This window comes from Gobio gobio, assembly GCF_949357685.1.
Source record: "Gobio gobio genome assembly, chromosome: 19".
NCBI classification, from domain to species: Eukaryota; Metazoa; Chordata; class Actinopteri; order Cypriniformes; family Gobionidae; genus Gobio; species Gobio gobio.
Window position 1 is genome coordinate 25,533,618 of NC_137112.1, and position 23,888 is coordinate 25,557,505.

At 42.1% G+C, this 23,888-nt stretch overlaps 1 protein-coding gene across 6 annotated transcripts in view; it reads left to right on the top strand.

The window, feature by feature from the left end:
* slc4a10a (solute carrier family 4 member 10a) overlaps positions 1–23,888 on the top strand; it is a 74,625-nt gene that overhangs the window by 13,920 nt on the left and 36,817 nt on the right. For all 6 annotated transcript variants that reach the window (XM_079844895.1, XM_079844896.1, XM_079844893.1 and 3 more), the window contains one exon: positions 22,462–22,543. In XM_079844895.1, the coding sequence (XP_079701021.1) occupies positions 22,462–22,543 (82 nt within the window). The remainder of the gene's footprint in view (positions 1–22,461; positions 22,544–23,888) is intronic.

A 23,888-nucleotide genomic window follows, 5' to 3' on the forward strand; every position in this document is an offset into this window, starting at 1 on the left:
GAGTGTCTCTCCCGTGTCCTTGAGAGTGTTTGCGTGTGTAGAGACGTGGTTGATTCAGCGTTGAGTTAATGTTTATATAACATTTAAAGATGTGTTTTTCCTCCTGGTTGCTTAAGGTGCACTTTCAGCTTCTACCCTCTTTCTCTCAACCTTCCTGTTTGTGTCTTCTTGGAGCTATTTTGGTCCCTTTTCTCCTTCCCACAGGTCCTCTGTTTCACATCATTCTTTCTCTCTCTTCGCTCCCTTTTCATCTTTCTCTGTGTTTACTGTGATGGAAAGGAATTATATCTGGTTGTCGGAGGGGGTTTGTTCAGATCCATCCCCCTCAAACGGAAGACATGAGCTTTAGAAGGAGCAGATGTACACAAATGGATAGAAAAGGGACAGGACGAGGAGGACGACAAGGTCAGAGGAAGAAAATATTGTATCTGACAGCAGAAAATATTTAGGTTGATGATGGATGAAGCTGTAAATATGCGTTTTAATGATGCTGATGAGGCACGGGCTGTTTGTGTGAGCGTCATGCTAGTGTGCGTCGCTTTCTGCTCTCTGGACGGATGCTGATGCTGATCCTTCCATTGCCATGGTAACCAGAGCCATCTGTAGGGATCAGTCCCGCTGCTTTCGACCAATCGAACAGCTCAGATCCCATTCATCCCCCCTCAGCCTCATCAGCCATCCCAGTAATCCTCTCTCTCATGGTTGTTACTGCATGATCACGCAGTTTTGAAGGCTCACATGCAGGGAAATCTCTTGGATAGACAAACTGAGTGAATAACGTGATCCATGGCAGGTGACACACTGTTCTGTTTCGGCTGTTTAAAGGGTCTGGCATCATGGTCTGGCGCTGTGCTGAAAAGTGATCTTTTATGGAGAAGACTGCGTGCAGCAAATGCAGATTTTTCAGTTAATAAAGTTCCATAGGCAGAACTGGGTCACAAGGTACCGTGACCCAGAAAACTGCAGAGCTTTGTGTGCTGAAAAAGATTAACAGAAAGTGATAGCATTTCAGTGTGCAAAAGCCTGTTTATGGCAAATCCGGTGTGACTAAGAGACATACAATTATAAAATGACCTTCTTGAACCAAATTATTTTGCACCAAATCGTTTCATACCACATCTGCTACCGGCAAAAGATTGGATACCTGAGTAAATGAATGTTAGATATATACGCTACATTACAGATTTTTCTATACTTCTCTTTCAATACTTTTCTGTTTTCTGTTGTATTTGTCATTTTAAAAAATATTTCAAATTGTTTTAATTTGTTTTTATTTCAGTTTTATGTTTATTTTAGTTAGTACTTTTAGAACTAAAATGTATCAGTAATTTGCAAAATTTCGCTGTCGACTTTCCTCTTTACACTTTTTGATACATCCAAAAATGAAAATGATGAAACCTCATTGATTCTTGCTGAAGCTCAAACGTGCTGCGTAACACACGAGAATGAACATCCTTGGTTCTTGGGGAAGCTCAATTGTGCTGCGTAACACAAGATTGAACCTCATTGGTTCTTGTGGAAGCTCAAACGTGCTGCGTAACACGAGATTGAACCTCATTGCTTCTTGTGGAAGCTCAAACGTGCTGCATAACACCAGAATGAACCTCATTGCTTCTTGTGGAAGCTCAAACGTGCTGCGTAACATGAGAATGAACCTCATTGGTTCTTGTGGAAGTTCAAACGTGCTGCGTAACACACGAGAATGAACATCATTGGTTCTTGTGGAAGCTCAAACCTGCTGCGTAACATGAGAATGAACCTCATTGGTTCTTGTGGAAGCTCAAACCTGCTGCTTAACACACGAGAATGAACCTCATTGGTTCTTGTGGAAGCTCAAACGTGCTGCGAAACACGAGAATGAACCTCAATGGTTCTTGTTGAACCTCAGACGTGCGGCGTAACACACAAGATTGAACCTCATTGGTTCTTGTGGAAGCTCAAACGTGCTGCGCAACACCCGAGAAGGAACCTCATTGGTTCTTGTGGAAGCTCAAACGTGCTGCGCAACACCCGAGAAGGAACCTCATTGGTTCTTGTGGAAGCTCAAACGTGCTGCGTAACACACGAGAAGGAACCTCATTGGTTCTTGTGGAAGCTCAAACGTGCTGCGTAACACACGAGAAGGAACCTCATTGGTTCTTGTGGAAGCTCAAACGTGCTGCGTAACACACGAGAATGAACCTCATTGGTTCTTGTGGAAACTCAAATGTGCTGCGTAACACACGAGAATGAACCTCATTGGTTCTTGCAGAAGCTCAAACATGCTGCGTAACACACAAGAATGAACCTCATTGGTTCTTGCGGGAGCTCAAACGTGCTGCATAACAGGAGAATGAACCTCATTGGTTCTTGTGGAAGCTCAAACGTGCTGCGTAACACGAGAATGAACCTCATTGGTTCTTGTGGAAGCTCAAACCTGCTGCGTAACATGAGAATGAACCTCATTGGCTCTTGTGGAAGCTCAAACCTGCTGCGTAACACACGAGAATGAACATCATTGGTTCTTGTGGAAGCTCAAACCTGCTGCGTAACACACGAGAATGAAACTCATTGGTTCTTGTGGAAGCTCAAACCTGCTGCGCAACACACGGGAATGAACCTCATTGGTTCTTTAGGGAGCTCAAACGTGCTGCATAACAGGAGAATGAACCTCATTGGTTCTTGTGGAAGCTCAAACGTGCTGCGTAACACAAGATTGAACCTCATTGGTTCTTGTGGAAGCTCAAACGTGCTGCGTAACACACAAGTATGAACCTCATTCGTTCTAGTGGAAACTCAAACGTGCTGCGTAACACACGAGAATGAACATCATTGGTTCTTGTGGAAACTCAAACGTGCTGCGTAACACGAGAATGAACCTCATTGGTTCTTGTGGAAGCTCAAACCTGCTGCGAAACACGAGAATGAACCTCAATGGTTCTTGTTGAACCTCAGACGTGCGGCGTAACACACAAGATTGAACCTCATTGGTTCTTGTGGAAGCTCAAACGTGCTGCGCAACACCCGAGAAGGAACCTCATTGGTTCTTGTGGAAGCTCAAACGTGCTGCGCAACACCCGAGAAGGATCCTCATTGGTTCTTGTGGAAGCTCAAACGTGCTGCGTAACACACGAGAAGGAACCTCATTGGTTCTTGTGGAAGCTCAAACGTGCTGCGTAACACACGAGAAGGAACCTCATTGGTTCTTGTGGAAGCTCAAACGTGCTGCGTAACACACGAGAATGAACCTCATTGGTTCTTGTGGAAACTCAAATGTGCTGCGTAACACACGAGAATGAACCTCATTGGTTCTTGCAGAAGCTCAAACATGCTGCGTAACACACAAGAATGAACCTCATTGGTTCTTGCGGGAGCTCAAACGTGCTGCATAACAGGAGAATGAACCTCATTGGTTCTTGTGGAAGCTCAAACGTGCTGCGTAACACGAGAATGAACCTCATTGGTTCTTGTGGAAGCTCAAACCTGCTGCGTAACATGAGAATGAACCTCATTGGCTCTTGTGGAAGCTCAAACCTGCTGCGTAACACACGAGAATGAACATCATTGGTTCTTGTGGAAGCTCAAACCTGCTGCGTAACACACGAGAATGAAACTCATTGGTTCTTGTGGAAGCTCAAACCTGCTGCGCAACACACGGGAATGAACCTCATTGGTTCTTTAGGGAGCTCAAACGTGCTGCATAACAGGAGAATGAACCTCATTGGTTCTTGTGGAAGCTCAAACGTGCTGCGTAACACAAGATTGAACCTCATTGGTTCTTGTGGAAGCTCAAACGTGCTGCGTAACACACAAGTATGAACCTCATTCGTTGTAGTGGAAACTCAAACGTGCTGCGTAACACACGAGAATGAACATCATTGGTTCTTGTGGAAACTCAAACGTGCTGCGTAACACGAGAATGAACCTCATTGGTTCTTGTGGAAGCTCAAACCTGCTGCGTAACACGAGAAGGAACCTCATTGGTTCTTGCGGGAGCTCAAACGTGCTGCATAACAGATGAATGAACCTCATTGGTTCTTGTGGAAGCTCAAACCTGCTGCGTAACACACGAGAATAAACATCATTGGTTCTTGTAGAAGCTCAAACGTGCTGCGTAACACACAAGTATGAACCTCATTCGTTCTAGTGGAAGCTCAAACCTGCTGCGTAACACACGAGAATGAACATCATTGGTTCTTGTGGAAGCTCTAACATGCTGCATAACAGATGAATGAGCCTCATTGGTTCTTATGGAAGCTCAAACGTGCTGCGTAACATGAGAATGAACCTCATTGGTTCTTGTGGAAGCTCAAACATGCTGCATAACACACGAGATTGAACCTCATTGGTGCTTGCAGAAGCTCAAACGTGCTGCATAACAGATGAATGAACCTCATTGGTTCTTGTGGAAGCTCAAACCTGCTGCGTAACACATGAGAATAAACATCATTGGTTCTTGTAGAAGCTCAAACGTGCTGCGTAACACGAGAATGAACCTCATTGGTTCTTGTGGAAGCTCAAACCTGCTGCGTAACACACGAAAATGAACGTCATTGGTTCTTGTGGAAACTCAAACGTGCTGCGTAACACGAGAATGAACCTCATTGGTTCTTGTGGAAGCTCAAACCTGCTGCGTAACACACGAGAATGAGCCTCATTGGTTCTTGTGGAAGCTCAAACCTGCTGCGTAACACACGAGAATGAGCCTCATTGGTTCTTATGGAAGCTCAAACGTGCTGCGTAACATGAGAATGAACCTCATTGGTTCTTGTGGAAGCTCAAACGTGCAGCGTAACACACGAGAATGAACATCATTGGTTCTTGTGGAAGCTCAAATGTGCTGCGTAACACACGAGAATGAACATCATTGGTTCTTGTGGAAGCTCAAATGTGCTGCGTAACACACGAGAATGAGCCTCATTGGTTCTTGTGGAAGCTCAAACCTGCTGCGTAACACACGAGAATGAGCCTCATTGGTTCTTATGGAAGCTCAAACGTGCTGCGTAACATGAGAATGAACCTCATTGGTTCTTGTGGAAGCTCAAACCTGCTGCGTAACACACGAGAATGAACATCATTGGTTCTTGTGGAAGCTCAAATGTGCTGCGTAACACATGAGAATGAACCTCATTGGTTCTTGTGGAAGCTCAAACATGCTGCATAACACACGATCCTCATTGGTTCTTGTGGAAGCTCAAACATGCTGCATAACACACGAGATTGAACCTCATTGGTGCTTGCAGAAGCTCAAACGTGCTGCGTAACATGAGAATGAACCTCATTGGTTCTTGTGGAAGCTCAAACGTGCAGCGTAACACACGAGAATGAACATCATTGGTTCTTGTGGAAGCTCTAACATGCTGCGTAACACACGAGAATGAACCTCATTGGTTCTTGTGGAAGCTCAAACGTGCTGCATAACACACGATCCACATTGGTTCTTGCGGAAGGTCAAACCTGCTGCATAACACACGAGAATGATTCTCATTGGTTCTTGCAGAAGCTCAAACCTGCTGCATAAACCAGGGCCTGGAATTAACTTTTTTGACCACCAGGGTTTTTTGCTGTGAGGCAAAAAAAAAAAAAAAAAGTGGCTGGTAAAAAGTCACTGTGGCAGGTGGACTTTTAATTCCACCTGCCACATTGACTTTTTACCAGCCACTTTTTTTTTCTTTTTTGCCTCACAGGGCTCGACTTTGAGCCTGTTCACGTGTGTGTTGTAAATATAATTTATTCTGAAACAATATTCTCACCAGTGTTCAATCTTCTTTGAGATATTTAAATCTGCATATCTTTGATATTTTTACCTTTTATAAAGGGATTTTTTTCCCCTTAATCTAATTAAATAAAGGCTATGCTTCAGCTTTTGATCTATAACTTAAATTAGAATAATAAGACACTGTAGGGCTTTTACCAATCAAATTAAATAATTTACACTGAAAAATGACAACTGCATTAAAACATTTTTATGGTTCTGCTATGATCTTTGTTTGGAACTATTTTCGCTGCTGAAATCGAACAAAACTCAATAGTGCATCTAAAATGTAAGTGACTTAATGTTAATTAATTGATTTCTCCTCGAGAGGCTGCGCAAGCATCAACAGCGCAACGGTGTTACCGTGTTACATTACATTAGGCTATATATTATTATCCACTATCGATCGCCACTTACACTAAATTAATGCAGAATTATTCTTGCCTTTTGGTGATTCCATAGTTGTTTTTTGTTATTGAAGTTTTAGTCTAGTAAAATTCTCTTTCACTTGCCCCTTCAAAAAATCCACTAGTCCCACAAACATTGTTCTTTAACTAACAAACAAGTTATTAACAAAATCAATATAAGTAATAATAATTTAAAAAAATATATTTTTATTAATTGATTTCCCGTGTCACAGACAGTCATATACTGACTGAGTCCACAGATATAGACCTACCGCAGCTCATATGTAAACACATCACACGCAGCTGTGTTGATGGATGATTTAGTCAAGTAGACAGGTCTTGGCAGCTGTTAGTTACAGCGTTCGGGAACCGTTAAACAGAACTAAATTAATATTATTATTACTGGTAAAGTTACTGGGTACCGCACATTTTCTCACCGGTTTCCAACTTCCAACATGCACATGCACACGACGCACACACATCTGTGCAACTGTCATTGTACTGTAGCCTACATCAGCGTTGCATTATCTCGTCGCATCTCACCAACAGTTTAATACTCGCACATCCAAACGTAGTCAGAGAAGGGCCTCATCTTCTTTCCGATCACATGAGCGTAGTCGCATCCTCTCAAACTGCCCAATGAATCACTCAATTCTCATTGGCTACCTGCCAATGTGGCAATATGGAAGCTCAAATGTGCTGCATAACACACAAGGATGAACATTATTGGTTCTTGCACATCAAGCAAACATGCTTGTGCTTCCATTTACCGTAGCTGATGTGTGAGTTGATGAATGTTTATTTGTGAATATAGGTCTAAATTAAATATTTTCATCCATCATATAAAGCAATTACATCCCTTCAGAACCTTGGACTAAACAAATTAATTCATATGGATTTGTTTTTCACTTGGATAAAACTATACATTCTAGTTTTTGGTGTTTTATTTTTAATTTGTTTATATAAAATAGGAATGAATTTTAATTTGTTGCTTATTTGCTATAACATTAAAAACTGTACTTACATAATATAACACGAGTTTCATCTAAATAATTTCAATAATTAGCCAGTGTGCCATATATTCTTTTGTATTGAATATGGTTTAAACTGATATTAGAATCGATAAACCACAACTTCCAAGTACATAAAACTGCACTCATCAAGCCATTTCATTGGGTCTTCAACTCTGCATCTGGTCGTGTGTCACCATTCATTTTCCGTTGTGTATTTATGCTGTACTTTAGAGAGAACATCGCCTGAAGGACCCTCCAGGCCCTCAGTTGCAGTTCAGCTACAGTTGACTGGATGTCCCCCCTCAGAGGCGACTCTGTCCGGTCTGATTTTAGGAGTGAGAATCATTAGTCCAGTAGTATCTGATCTTCTTTCATCTCTTGCAGACTCTTCTGGTTGCATTGTGATGACTTCGTAGTGTTAGACAATACAAATCCCAGCACAATTCTTGGCTTTTTGAAGTTTGTTGATTACTTTTCGCATTAAACGTCCATGAAAACCCTTGAGCGTACACCAATCCAGCATCAATCTCTGAAAGCCTTAAAGTCGCTCATTATAGCTCACTTGCTCTGGATGGAGCAGAAAAGCAACATCCGGCACTCACCATATATAAATGACCTTTTTATCCGCTATTAACCATTTCCATAAAGCCGTTATGATCTAATGCTGGGTGTCATGCAACATTTGATGACTGATTATACATCCTCGCGTCCTCATAATGCCTCTTTGTCTAAACGCAGTTCGAGGCTTGCTTTATTAGCGGAAGCAGTTGACTGAGGTCTCCTTAGATGCAGACAGAAGACTTTGAGAATGCTATCATGGCTGAAGAACGGAGATGTTAGTGTAAATTCAGACTGTAATTCTTACCGGATGGCACAAAAGAGCCTTTCAGAGCATAAACTCTTAGTAGCCCATTCAGTCTAATGTCTAATGAGAGCCATTGCTATTCAGGAATGTTGTGTGAATATACATGTACATGCACTTCTGCAGAGTTAATGGATGCTGTTCAGTTCTGGCACTGGAATTTCCTGTAAGATGTCCAATCTGTTGTGACTCTACAAACCACAGGAGTAAATATATAGGAGCTTAATGCATTCACACAACAACGTTTGTCTTTTATTTATGTTGATTTGTTTAGTTCGGTATTGTTTCAGCAGAGAGGCAAATGTGGGTAGTATATATCTCGGCACTTACATTCAAAGTGTCCCGACTCAATCTTTTCCTGCCTTCTTCACTCGCTCCTCTTCTGCTTGTAACAGTGGCTTTCTTTGTCAATGTTAAATGGGGCATGAGGGGACAGAGGACAGCAAGAGGGTGACACTGGAAAGGATGAAGTGCTGGAGATACTCTCCGGCTGCTGGTGTAAGATAGGCAGCCTTTATCTTCATGTTCTGGGAGATGCTGGACAGCAAAGAATCCAGCTTTAGATGTCCATATCTTGAGTGTAGGGTGGTTTTTGGTTGATATAATTACAGTATACAGTAAGTGATATAATACAATTAGTTTGATTCTGAAAACAGAAATGTACATTCTGTAGTTCAGGTTTGGGTGGGCTGGGTTATTCCTTCTCAATAATCTGTTCAAAATCAGGAAAAGTAGTTAGTCAATGTAAACAATTATTTTCAATTAGTTTTTATTATTATATAAAAAATAATGAACATATACATCAATTTGAACATTTTATTTTATTTCTAGAGAGTTTACGATGGAAATTTCCTTTGGAGATTAGTGGTAAAGGGTAAACAGAAAACTTATTAATAAGGTCCTAATAAGATTTTCTTTTCAAAGGTCAATGGTATAATTGAACATCATTTTGCTTCATCAGACTCCATATATACAGTATTGAGCCTTTATCTTTTAATGTCTTAAAGGCACAATATGTACGTTTTTGGATTAAAATATCCAAAAACCACCAGAACAATGTTTCCAACAGTATTTAAATCCAGAGAAATCCGCCTATTCAAAAATCAACGCCATCTGTCAATGATGTAATATCCGCGCTACCCTCGATTCCCTGTTTTACTTCCGTAGAAACCATGGAAACACCAAACAAATCTTATTGTTTGAATCTCTTTTATTCTTGAATTGCATGCCATTTAGCATCATAAGTCATCCAGCTTTTATTAATATGATATTCTAATATCGATACTGCACACCAGTCACTGAGCAAACGCACGTAGCGTTAACATAACTTTCAATACACTCAAATGTATTTTTAGTATAGTGTTTTGCCCTTGTAAAACAGCACTGCATTACCCCACAATTTTAATTTGTCAAGTAAAGTAACCTGTATGAGTAGTAATTTAGCACTTGTGGCTATTTCATTATAATTAAATAAAATAACGTGAAGGAGGCGGACGTTAAACGTAACTTTAATCATAAAATAAATATAAACAACAAAACGAAAGAAGCAGGAGCATCTGATTTTGTCAAAGCATAATAAAAACGGAAACGTAAAATGTCCCTGCGCGCCCTGCTTTATGCCACAGTAACTTTAATAAAACATTAAAGGGATAGTTCACCCAAAAATGAAAATTAGCCCATGATTTACTCACCCTCAAGTAATCCTAGGTGTATATGACATTCTTCTTTCAGACGAATACAATCAGAGTTATATTAAAAAAAGTCCAGGCTAATCCAGCATTATAATAGCTGTAATAGTTGCTCTGTTTTTGAAGTCCATAAAAAGTGCATCTGTCCGTCAAAAAACGTGCTCCACGCAGCTCCGGGGTGTTAATAAAGGGTGTTTTTTTATCCCTTTAATGCATGAACATGATTTCTGGATTGCTTTCCATCAGATGTGGAGGTGAAAACGTCAATTCCCATGATTCCACGCTCAGTCACGGCGTCATCAGGTTACACCTTTGTGATTGTTTTGAATAAGCAACCTCTAGTAGTGAAACTTACATACTGTGCTTTTAATTCATGTCTTTAGCTTTATATAGTCGACAAACAATGAAAAACAATAGGAGATTAAAGAAGCAACCTGATCTGACTTATTTCCAAAGGTGAGACAAAAATGTAGTACTTGATATTATCCGTTGGGAATTGATTTGATTATGAAAAGTGGGCATAACATACCAAAAAAGAGTCAGGTGTTTCTAGGAGAGGGGTTGAAAGTGATGTGTTGTCAGTCTAAATGTTTAGATTGTCTAGATACGTTTTTTTTATTCGGTAAAGCCTTAGTCCACACATACACTGGTATTTCTATAAACAGTTCTATAAACAAAAAAAAATTGCGTCCACATGAAAACGCAAAAGACGCCATGAAGCACTGTCAAGAGCATGCCAAACTAGCAGGTGGAAATATAACCCTAACCGTAACGCCATGTTGGCCAATTAGAAGCCTGGAAAAAAGGTTATTGTCGGTTCCGGTTCTGACGCAACAAGCCAAAATCTCAGATTCCACTGTCCACATGACAACACTAAAACCGGAGTTTCTAAAAATTTTCACACTGGCAGGAGTTTTCAAAAAAGTTTGGTTTCAGTGACCGGATACTGCGTTTGCATGTGGACGAACGGCCAAACCACTTAGAAAAGGGGTTTGAAAATACCTGTGTTCGTGTGGACAAGGCCTAACATGGATTTATGAGTTGGGCATAAACAGATCCTCAAAATCATGTGTTAAAAACAAAACAAAAAATATGGTAAATATTGATTTCATGTTGATTTCATGTTGGCTTCAGCAACATTCATGTCTTTTAGCCTGTGAAAATGTAATGTTTGTTTGCGTTTCTGGAAGAAGAGTAGAATCTGTTTTTAAGTATAAAATGAGGTCAGGGTGGATTATTTTTAAATATTTAATGGAAAAACTGCAGTGGGATTCATGGCTGTTATAGTGATACTTTTTAACTTCCCATTGAACTGCACTTTATTATCTCACACGGCTACATTCAGTTTTTTCATTATTCAAAATCATTATTCTGATCCTTTGTGATTTTGCTATGGCTGTTAATTTAACATGTTGATTAATTATAAAAACATTATGCAAAATAGAGAAATGAATCCTGCTCCCTGAACTGTACATGAAATATTGAATTGTGCGATTAATTGCAATCAATTTAATTAATCTATCCTCATATTATACAATTAATTTGATTAAAATCTAAATCGATTGACAGCCTAGTTTTTACATAAAAATAAAAAAACCCTCTAAATTGCTCTGCTCTACATGAAACCGGCATATGAAAGTGACCCCGATCCCTCCCCCACCTCTGTGTATGTAAATTGTCCCCACATGTTCGAATCTGCCTCATCATTATTCAACCCGAGCAGTCGTGGTCATGTGACTGTACCCGACATGCTGCTGAGGCTGAGAGGGACTGAACGAGAGAAGGACATAAAATGGAATACAAAGAGAGGACCAAAAAAAAGAAGTGCGAAAGATTAGGGATGACGGAGGCATAGCAAGCGAGGAAGGACAGGACGAGGGGGATCTCAGATATAATGTCATACCTCAGCTGCACACAGGAAGATGCTTATTAATATAAAGAGGATCAGGCCTGCGGGACACACTGTTAGCTTTCATTAGTAAGATCTGAACACACAAGGGGGCGCGATCATGTGTGTGTGAGTGTCCACGTCACGTGTGTGTGTGTGTGTTTGCACAGGTGTTACCTCGATCAAACAGTGCCAGCTGTTTTTTCCCCTTCATGTTTATAACCGTAACCTCTCGTTATGTGCCGTGCTAATGACGTGTTCGACAGACGTGCTAATGAGTTATCAGAATGTCTGTGCGCACGTGTGTCCTTCATCTCTCCTCCAAGAACAAGATGGAGAGATCAGGGCTCATTTTGATGACATCACAGCCAGACTGAATGGAGCTTCTCATGAGTCTGCTGGGCTGAGTTGCCATGGTAATCTATATAGTTCACCCTGGATTCCCATTTATGGTTTCTTTGCAGGCATGAGTGCTCCGCCACCACCTCAGACCACACGCACGCACGCATCATAGCTAAAGAAAATGACTCACCATGGCAGTGATGCTCTGAGATTGTTTCTTTTATTAGACAAGCGTCATTATTACTGATGCAGTGCATTTGGTACAGACCTGAGTCTGCATAGTAACTAAGAGTGCTTTTACACCTGAGAGTTTGTTACGGAACCTGGTGCGTTTTCTCCCTTGGGTCAGTTCATTGAGGCATATGTGAACACAATGATCGCTCTGAGAGTGCCTGAATGAGGTGGTCTCGGCCCGATTGCAAATTAACTCTGGGGCGGTTCGCTTTAGGTGTGAAAGCAATCCAACCCAACGGACCAACGAACCAAGTGGTATTATAATTCATAACAGGAAATATGCCATAATAGCAATAGTGTCTGATTCTGTGAGTGAGCACATTGGTTATCACAGTTGAAAACCAAAAGAGCCCCTCTTCATCTTAAAATGTTGTGCAATTGCGCTTCTATGTGCGAGAATGCTGTCCCGATGAAGCCTTGACAGTGTTTGTGTGTGTCTTGACACAGTTAATGTTATGTTTAACCAAGGAAGAACTGGAGTGAGGACTCAATAGCAGAGAATGGTGGAATTTATTAACAAAATAAACAGAACACAAAACAAAAACCCACGAGGGGGAAAATCAAACATAATACAAAAACAAACCACGAACATGAACCAGAAGTCAGGAACGGGAAACAGACGACGTGACATAGACAACGTACCAGCACAGGACAGAAAACAGAAGGAGATTAAGGCTACGTTTACACGTGGGCGGCTATTTTCATAAACGGATATTTCAACCTTTCCGATTTCAAAAAATAACACCGTGCACACATGTCAGTTTTCAGAAAAGTGTTCATTTACACGTACCTGTGTATTTATGCCGTCAAGAGCATGCCAAACCTGTAGGTGGCGGTGTAACGAGAAGCTCACTTCATTTTCGAAGTTCTCCCAACAGACAGCAGTTCGCCCCCTGGTCGGACCCAAAACCGCTGGCGGTGACGCGGACTGGTTCTTCGTGTTGGAGGGAGTAGTTGTTGCAAAATTGCTGACCTCCGAGCACTCATTCGTCTCTGCTCCTCGACATAATGGAGCAGCTGTATTTGCAAGTGCAAACACATGAGAAGAGTTTGCACCAACATAAATGCGACTGCTACTCTCAACGCTTCCATGATCACATGTAAACATAGGTCGCACTTTTGACGTAGGTGCGAGCTCTGGCGCATACTGTGACGTTGGCTCTCTAAACAGTCTCAGTTTACATACAAACGTGCAAACGAAGATTTTCAAAATCTCCACTCTGGCCAGAGTTTTTAGAAAGACTCGTTTTCAGAGGCGAATTCTCCATTTGCGTGTAAACAAAGGGCGCAAATGAAGGGAAATGTCTCCGTTTTTCAAATTAACCATGTACGTGTAAACGGGGCCTAAATAGGAGACAAACAAGGCAGGTAACGAGGACAACACGTGGGGCAAATGAATCACTAATTAGATGACAAGAAGGGTGGGGTCAAGACTGCAGACAGGAGCACATGGCCCAAAATAACAAAACACCACATGTGCTCAAGAGACAGGACAGACATGTGACAGTTAACCTCTAGACAGCACTGGGCGATCCAGTGAGAGCGCATTTGAATTTGCTGCAGTATTAATACGAATGTAGTTTATCGTTTAACAGCAGGAATGACAGCTACATTTGTATGGTGTTTGTATGTGTCTCGACAGTTACAGATAAAGCCACAATAAGCTCATGGAGCGAACTTGTCAGTCATCTTGATGTATGACGCAGAGGAAAATCTGACCAATAAGAGGATGGTTGTACTCGCATGTGACTTACATAAACACATTTTGGTACGCTTTGAAACATTGCCTTATGAAAACGAAGCTCACCAAGAAGAAATGCAACAGTGTAAAAAATTAAGTCCCTGTTTCGGAACAAAACAAACGATCTATAGGTGTGAAAACGCCCTAAAACTAAAGTAACTAAAACCCACTAAGGAAACCTAAGCAACCTTATAGCAACGCCCTGGCAACTAAAACTACTCAGAACACCTTAGCTGTAACATACGGTCCACTGGAGGCAAGTGTTTCGAACCCATGTGCAGCATTTATTAACAATAAACAAAACTTAAAACAAAGACTTGGCTTAACTTGGTCAAAACATAAAACAAAGTCATGGCATGGCTAAACAAAACTCACCACCAGCAGGTTACAACGTTAATAACAGACAAAGACACATGGCAAACATGAGGGCTTAAATACACACACTAAATGACAAGACAAGTGACACCTGTGAACAGTGATTAAACAATGAACCAATGACAGGACAAGACACAAGATTACATGAGGGCATGGGAGTCACATGACAATGAAACATGACAAAACCAGGAAACTGAAAGGACAAGACAAACTAGAAACATGACAGTAAACTTGATGAACTAAACACATGAAACATGAACCAACACCAAAACACCATGTGACAGATCCCCCCCTCTATGGGCGGCCCCTGACGCCCAAACACCAACACATCAATAACCTAACAAAGAGTCTTAACAAAAAGTCTTGGGGGGCGGTCTTGGGGGAGGGATGGTGGGCCAGGCCCGTGCAGGGGCACCGGACCCAGACATGACCTGGACGGGCCTGGGAGCGTGGGCGGACCTGGACCCTGTGGCGTGGGCGGGCGGACCAGGACCCTGTGGCGTGGGCGGACCTGGACCCTGTGGCGTGGGCGGACCCTGTGGCGTGGGCGGACCAGGACCCTGTGGCGTGGGCGGACCAGGACCCTGTGGCGTGGGCGGACCTGGACCCTGTGGCGTGGGCGGACCCTGTGGCGTGGGCGGACCAGGACCCTGTGGCGTGGGCGGACCAGGACCCTGTGGCGTGGGCGGACCAGGACCCTGTGGCGTGGGCGGACCAGGACCCTGTGGCGTGGGCGGACCTGGACCCTGTGGCGTGGGCGGACCCTGTGGCGTGGGCGGACCCGGACCCTGTGGCGTGGGCGGACCCTGTGGCGTGGGCGGACCCTGTGGCGTGGGCGGACCCTGTGGCGTGGGCGGACCCTGTGGCGTGGGCGGACCAGGACCCTCAGGCGTGGGAGGACCTGGACCCTTAGGCGTGGGTGACCATGGCGGCAACGGCAGTTCACCAGGCCATGGCGGCAACGGCAGTTCATCAGGCCATGACGGTAACGGCAGTTCATCAGGCCATGGCGTTAATGGCGGTTCAGGGGCCCACAGAGGCGTGGCCTTCATGGCCTCCATGTACCCCCTGCCCCCCCCCAAAATTTTCTTGGGCGGGACAGCGGGGCCGTGGGCTGGAGCCTGGACGGGGCCGTGGGCTGGAGCCTGGACGGGGCCGTGGGCTGGAGCCTGGACGGGGCCGTGGGCTGGAGCCGGGACGGGGCCGTGGGCTGGAGCCGGGACGGGGCCGTGGGCTGGAGCCGGGACGGGGCCGTGGGCTGGAGCCGGGACGGGGCCGTGGGCTGGGCTCACTGGGGTGGAGAGTACTGTGGGAACGTGGAGCTCCTCATCCACCGTTCCCACAGTAAAAGATGAGCCACTCAACTGAAGTGCATAGTCAATATATCCAGCTAGAGTTCCTGGAGAATTGCTCTCTGGCATCAAATACCTTAAAAGGTCATTAAGTCCATTTAAGAAAATACCCTTGAGGGCAACATCATTAAAGTTCACCTGGTAGCACAGTCCACAAAACTCCTCCACATAGTTCTCTATGGCTTGGTTTCCCTGGCGTAGACGAAGCAAGGATATAACTGCTGGGTCCATTTTGTAGGTCTGTTATTCTGTAACATACGGTCCACTGGAGGCAAGTGTTTCGAACCCATGTGCAGCATTTATTAACAATAAACAAAACTTAAAACAAAGACTTGGCTTAACTTGGTCAAAACATAAAACAAAGTCATGGCATGGCTAAACAAAACTCACCACCAGCAGGTTACAACGTTAATAACAGACAAAGACACATGGCAAACATGAGGGCTTAAATACACACACTAAATGACAAGACAAGTGACACCTGTGAACAGTGATTAAACAATGAACCAATGACAGGACAAGACACAAGATTACATGAGGGCATGGGAGTCACATGACAATGAAACATGACAAAACCAGGAAACTGAAAGGACAAGACAAACTAGAAACATGACAGTAAACTTGATGAACTAAACACATGAAACATGAACCAACACCAAAACACCATGTGACATTAGCTAACCTCAACGTAGTAAAAACCACTATGAACAGCCAAGCAACAATAGCAAATAGGTAGAAACCACCACAGCAAATGCATGGAGAAAAAAAAAAAAAGGCTTTTCATAACGCATTTCATTCTAAACCTCCAGGTAAACAGATCCCTGGGTGATTTTCCTTCACATTTAAAAATTGACTCTGAGTATCGATAAACTGATGTTTCACACTGTACATTCCTAAACCCTGGGTTAATGTACTTATTTGTATTTTTGTGGTGTCAGTGTCGCTGATTGGACGAACGCCGAACACGATATGTTTACATAAAGGCTTTAGCATTGTGCATCCTCATATTAGATTAGATTAGATTAGATTCAACTTTATTGTCATTACACAAGTACAAGTACAAGGCAACGAAATGCAGTTTAGGTCTAACCAGAAGTGCAATAGCAGCAAGTGCAGGATATACAATGGATGCGTAAGTGCAGGACATGGATATGTACTGAATATGTATAAATATGTATAAATAGAGAGACGTTATTACTATAAACAGAATATATTATACATTGCAGAGTGTACTTTTAAGTTTAGCCAGAATGGACTTTTTAGACTATAAAGTTAAATAGAGATAAAAATATAAGAGATAAAGTCTCTTCTTCACTCCACATCCATTTAACATTTTCCCCCTCAAACGCTGAAACTACTGTTGGTGGCCCTGTTCGCTCACACAGGAAGTGTTTGCCTTTGCTAATTGTCCTGAATAATCAATGGGCGTTTTCTATTACTTTTCACAACACACATTGTTTCTGTGGCTGTCCAAAACGTGTGAATATGAGGCATGGACGTGATTGGTTGTCTGTTGTTGAGCAGGGTTTCATAACCCTGGGTAAAAAGTGCTGCTGACCCTTCGTGAAACATTAATTTACTCTTTACTCCATTACTCTATCTTCCTTTATGAAGCTAACCCATGATTAGGGCAGTCTAACCCCCAATTTCCACCGGCTGCGTTACGGCTCCGTCACGGCGGCGGAGTCAATAGGTTTCCATTAAAGTCCATGAGTGTATTTCCACTGAATGCGTTACAGCTGCGTTCCGACTCCGGCGATCCGCAGCCCTCCGCATCAAATACGCAGAGCTTCTATTTTTGCCGGATGCCGGAGCGCTCCGCAGCACTACAGGGCAGAGTACGCAGGACAGGAAGTCGAGTGACAAAACAGAACAGCCAGAAACAAAATAAAAGATCCGTTTAATTTTCAAAATAAAATACACCGCGCTCATATTTCCCTACACTACACCTTGAAAACGTCAAAATGGGCGGAGACAGGCTTGTTTTAACCCCGTTGACACGATGGATGAAGAAATGCTGATTATTGAGGTACAGAATCAACCCATCATCTATGACCCCTCACATCCTTTTTATAAGGACAACATTAAAAAGGATGGAAAACTGTTCCTGGTTTGGTAGTTCTTTTTATAGAAACTACATATCGCGCGATCACACCAGAATTCGCGAGATTGCATGGGGCCTCGTGACGTCAGCTGTCAGTCATGACCGCAGCCGTTCCGCAACAAATCCGGACCTGGTGGGTATTGACGGACGACGTAACACGGAGCTGTCACGCAGCGGAGCCGTTCCGCAGCCGTAACGCAACAGGTGGAAATTGGGGGTTAGCCCTTCAGAACACCTAAGGAAATACATAGCAGCATAGAACTAGTGATGGGAAGGCCGGTTCTTTTCCGCAAACCAGTTCTTTCAGACAGTTTGTTTAAATAATCAGGTTATTTACGTCCACATATAATGATGTCAATTTTATCATCCTGGTGGATGAAAACACATTCAAATAAAGTTATTTGTAATTATAAATCAAGCATTCTGCGTTAGTTCTTGCAGGCCACGTAGTCATGCTCTGCTATCAGCTGATTGGATTGAAATTCCAACCCGCCCATATCAGCTGATCCGATTCCTATGCAAATTGGCAACTCTCAAACAGGGCGCCTTACTTAAGCACAGCTTAAGTTCAATATGCCTGCTTGGCTGCTTCCACGCTGCTTTGCAACCCACCTCCTCGTCAGCTCCTCCTTAAACTGAGTTTAACTTAATCAATATAATTCTGTTGTCATTGATGCATGCTCTGTTCTCAATGGAGGGATTCACGCTGCTCTCCCAGTTTAAAAAAATTGGAGGTTGTCCCCAGAAGTTGCTGCTCTTCCCTGTCTCGGCTTTTCATGGAGCTCATGAAAAGGATGGGGAATTTAGAACAGAGCCATATCGCCAAATGTAACTTTTGCAAAATATGCCAATCAAAATGTTGACTAAAAGTTTGTCTATGGTGTTTTTGACTTAAGTGGTCCTGACTGAACTTAAGTTAAATAATAATCATCATCATCATCATCATCACCTTCTTGGGTTTCTAACATTTATGTTTTGCAACTAAGGGTGTACTCACACTAGGCGATCTGAACCGTGCCTGGGCGCGTTTGACCCCCAAAGTCTGGAAGAGGTAGGCCAGAGCGCGGTTTGGTTGGCCTCGGGAGTGGTACGCATGCAGTGTGAGCGCTAACCGTGCCAGAGAACGGAACAGCTGTGCGCTACTGTCGTCATTACAACAGCAAACAGCAAACTATTTTTACTTGTAGATTTAGGTTTATAACGGGCCTGGTTCTCACCTTATTGATGAACATGAATTGTAGTTTGCGAGTAAAGCTGCAAATTCCTCCATCAAAGTCAGCTGCCTCCGTATTCTTCTGATACGTGCAGTGCAATCAAGTGAAAAATCGGTGTGCGGCATAAATGATAAATCTAATAGCCAGTCTATTAGCAAAAGTGTTTTTCCTCCGGTCTTCTTCAAAACAAAAAGTTGCATCGTGAATGACGTAAGCGTGCTCCGGCCCGGTACATTAAGTGCAAGTGTGAGAGTAGGCCAGCGGGGGAGTGGGGAGGGGAGACAATCGCGCTCGGGCGCGGTAAGAGGCAACCGTGCCTAGTGTGAGTACACCCTAAAGCACTCAATACAGGCACTGATGTGCAAACGTGGATGTTTTATATGTTTTATTTGTTATTAAATAAGTGTACATTTCGCCAAATTCGCCCCCTTATTCCTCGGTTCACCCCTGCTCATAGTATCAGCACAGCATCTGTTGTCTGAAAGAAAAAGACGGTGGTTCAGACGGTGTTAGGTTCATGCATGCTCCGTATATCCACAGAACAATTTAGCAACAGACTAGCTACTTGATAGAAATCAGTCAGAACACCATAGCAAACACACATAGCAATGTACAAAAACCTCCACATTGAACTGCATACTGCATAACTATGCCCTGGCACCCACTTACAACACCTTTGCATTGTACTGGAAAGTTTTGCATCGCATGCACAGCTAACTATTTTTTTATTTTTTTTATTCATAGAATGTAATAATCTAGTTGGAGCTAATCAGTACCACTTTTATGTAATTTGGAAATTAAGAGTGTTGAGAAGTTGACAGACATGTCAGATGGCCTGTTATAGAGTGCAACAGTCAGGTTCCGTAAGTAAAATCTCCATTCATGGAAACTGATTTTGAACAATACTTTTTAAGACCTACTGTGAGCTACGAAGTTGTTAACCCAAAGTATTTGCTTCTGTTGAAGCCGTCAGCCTGAGTTATTTCTGTTTATTTTTAAATTAAATGTATTTACCAGCGGAATTCCTGGTGAAAAACTACATCACCCATGATGCTGTACAGAAAATGACACCAATCAATTACTCCAAAATAGCTTTTTAGCTCCACCCACTCCTATGAAGCTCTGCGAATGACATAATCGAGTCAATGGCTGAATCCGAAATCGCCCCCTATACCCTCAAATAGGGCATTATTTGAGGGGACATCCATTTGTAGTGGTGTCCGAAACCATAGCGGACATTATTGAGTGCACTCATTCAATCCTACATTGCACCGCAATAATGAATGGACAGCCGATGTACACACAACGGCTGTCCGAATCCACTCACTCGTTTTCATTCACTTTTTCAAGTGAACTGTATTAGTGGACTAACCGAGAGAATAGTGAATGAGGGTTAAGGGGGCGATTTCGGATTCAGCCAATCTCTCTAAGCTCTCAAAATACTTAAATATTTGCAATAAACTTAAAATATATTGGTTTTATGTATATAGTATACATTTCTACATGGAAAGATTTATTTTTCTCATTGTTTTTCGTTAGATTATGCTGATTATGTGCTTCATGGAGTTGTAGTTCTTTCCCTCACTAAAACCGTTAAGCGCACCTTTGTTATTTTGCAGATTTTCAAATGTTTTTGCTAAGTTTGTAATGCTTTGATTCACCTCGTAGCTGATTAGCTTGGTTCATGGCTTATAACTCTTTAACAAAGACTTTTTTTTAAAAAATCCCTATGGGAAAAATGAATGAAAATAATACTTCCGGAGTTAGCACCGCTGAAAAATGGGGCATGAACTGTTGAACTCTTATAGTGTTATTATAAATAACCTTATGATTCCTCATTTCCACATATATACACTGTTGTGGTCAAACCAACCAAACTTGTGGCATTTGCTGATCTCTCCCATGATCCCCTTGGCTCTCTCACACGCACGCTCATATGTATGTTGGGATGTTCCAGCACACAATTATAATCTTTTCCCATGTGGTCCGTGTCTCATCCGGCTAGAGTTCTCCTTGGCTGGATCCAAAATCTCCCCCTTAACCATCATTCACTATTCCCTACTTTAGTCCACTAATATAGTTCACTTGAAGGAGTGAATGAAAACGTGTGCGAGAAGTCGGACAGCCGTTGTTATACTCGTTATTGCGGTGCAATGTGGGAATGAATGAGTGCACTCAATAATGTCCATTATGGTTTCGGACACCTCTACAAATGGCTGTCCCCTCAAATAATGCCCTATTTGAGTGTATAGGGGGTAATTTCGGATTCAGCCCTTGTCTTTTGTGAGGTGAACAATCTTGTCTTTCTCTTGATATGGCCCTTTATGTCTCCCATCCATAATGCCATCATTCTTTCTGCACTCATGTACAAGCGGATCTTATCACAGTCATCTATCCCTTTAAAATGAATTGCTTTGGTTCTGCTGTGTATCCAGATGTTACTCTAAAGACATGCAACTGATTATGTGTGAGCGGTTATTTACCCTGCTAAAGAGTATGAATGAGCACTCCATCTATACTGGACTGTGGGTGATCTGGATTCTGAGCCACATGTGTGAGACTTTGGCTTCACAGGGGAATAAAACAATGTCATTTATGTTCTGGGGACAACTAGCGGCAGGCCACATTAGTTGTCATGGAAACTGTCTGCTAAGGTTAGGCTCAGGCAGACCGGCTGCTTAAATTTGGGATGTCATCCATTGGTGGTGTGAGAGAGAATGAGGGTCTGTCTGTTATGGCCTCAGTGTGGCATTTATTTGGAGTAAATCATGAAAAGTGTAAATCATTAAGTGCATATTTTGCCCTGGAGACATGAATGGACTGGTGTTGTATGTGACGTCAGTAAACCGAAGACAATCAGGTGAAAGGATTTGTGTGTTTAAAAATAAAAAAGTATTCCTTTTAGTCGTGACTCAGAGAGTCCAAACCTCCCACATGTGCATTTGTTAAAAGTGCATGGTTCAAAACAATTCAAGTAGGGCTGCAATGACTAACCAATGAATCTGATAATAATAATAACAACAACATAACTAATATGTATATACATGTACACACCTATTCAAAAGTTTGGGGTCTTTTATTTAGTTTATTATTTAGTTCAGTAAGGATGCTTAAATTGATCAGAAGATACAGTAAAAACATTTATAGCTATACAAAATAAATGCTGTTCTAACAAAATGTAAAGAATCCTAAAAAAATGTATCATGGTTTCCACAAAAATATTAATGTAAGCCAGCACAGCTGTTTTCAGCATTAATAATAATGAGAAATATTTCTTGATCGAATCATATTATATTTTTGATTAAATAAATGCTTTGGTGAGCATAAGACATAATCTTACAGACTCATTTGAATGGTATTGTATATGTGTTTATATGTGTAAAGTATGTTTTTTTGGGACGTAGGCCTATTTGATATGGATTGTAGATGAGTTACTGTCAGTGAGTGATCATCTATAAGAGAACATGAATTTGTATGTGTGATTGTGCCTTGTACTTTGTTTTGCAGAGAAACGATGAGGAAGCCGTGCTGGACAGGGGTGGAACTCGGTCCATGCTCAACACGAATTTCGAGAAAGAGGAGCTAGAAGGTAATTGAAGCTATAACACACACTCATGAGTGAAAACTGAGACCCACACAGCACTGCAACATTACATATCTAGTCAGCTCCTGACTAACACATTCATCTCAATTATCACTCAGTGAGTCATTTAATGCATTACTATTTTCGGAAGGTTTTGTCTTTCAAACACATTAAAATGTACAAATTCACATAATTTCATATTTACATGCAATGCAGGAATTACCCAAGCAGATGCATATGTAAAATACCCGTGATCATCATCAGCATTGAACAGCATATAAATCAAAACGTTACTGAATGAAGTGTTGACCCAGGAAGAGCTATAGGACTGTGAAGCTTTGGGGGTGTTGGTGGACTCGATCTACTCCATCTGTGTTTTGATCATCATTCTGAATCCAATCTGGATGTAGTCTAGCATATGCTGACAAAAACATGATTATCTCAGCTTTTTGCTCAAAATGACAGAGGGTCTGTTCTTTCTTTTGATATATTGCATGTTCAGATATTCATACAACAAAATATTCTGTGAGCCATACAAATTTGGTGAAAATGATACAAAATTCTAGGCAACTTTTTTTTAAAACACGCTGGCGGGGAAAGAGTTAATAGTTTTTCATTAAAGGTGCAATATGTAGGATTTTTGCAGTAAAATATCCAAAAACCACTAGGCCAGTGTTATATATTTTGTTCAATGGAGTGCTTACAATATCCCAAATGTTTCTAACTATTGGTAAATCGTGAGAAAATTGCGTTTTTAACCAAGTAACCGGGACGTGTGAGGGAGTCGTATCATATCTGCGTTACCCTCGGTTTCCGCTTTTACTGCCGTAAAAACCATGGCAACATACATGGACAACTGCATAACGTCTCGCTGTTGTAGTTTCGTTCAAACATTATGGACCATGGCAAGCAGCCTTTGGAATAAAATGAGAAATCAAAAGTGGACCAGTATCGACGTGGCGTTTTCGAGATGGCGAGAGCTTCGCAACAAACTTCGACTTGATAGAGATGGCGTTCTTGCATGTGCTTTATTAGACAGGTGAGCAAATGCACATAAAACAAAACAATGTTATGTAGCTCAACACAATGAAATGAAAGCTTACTGCTAGTCTCATACAGCCAACAAACTAACACAGAGAATAACATTATAACTTTCAACACACTTAAATGCAGTTTAGATAGTGTAGACCAAGTGAAACAGCATTGCGTTTCCTCACAGTTTTAATTCGTCAAATAAACTGACCTGTATGAGTACAGTAGTAATTCTGCACTTACGGGTAGTTCGGTAGAATGAAATGTCCTCATTTCTTTATATCCCCTGGGACTCGCTTGTGGCGCTGATATCGGTCTC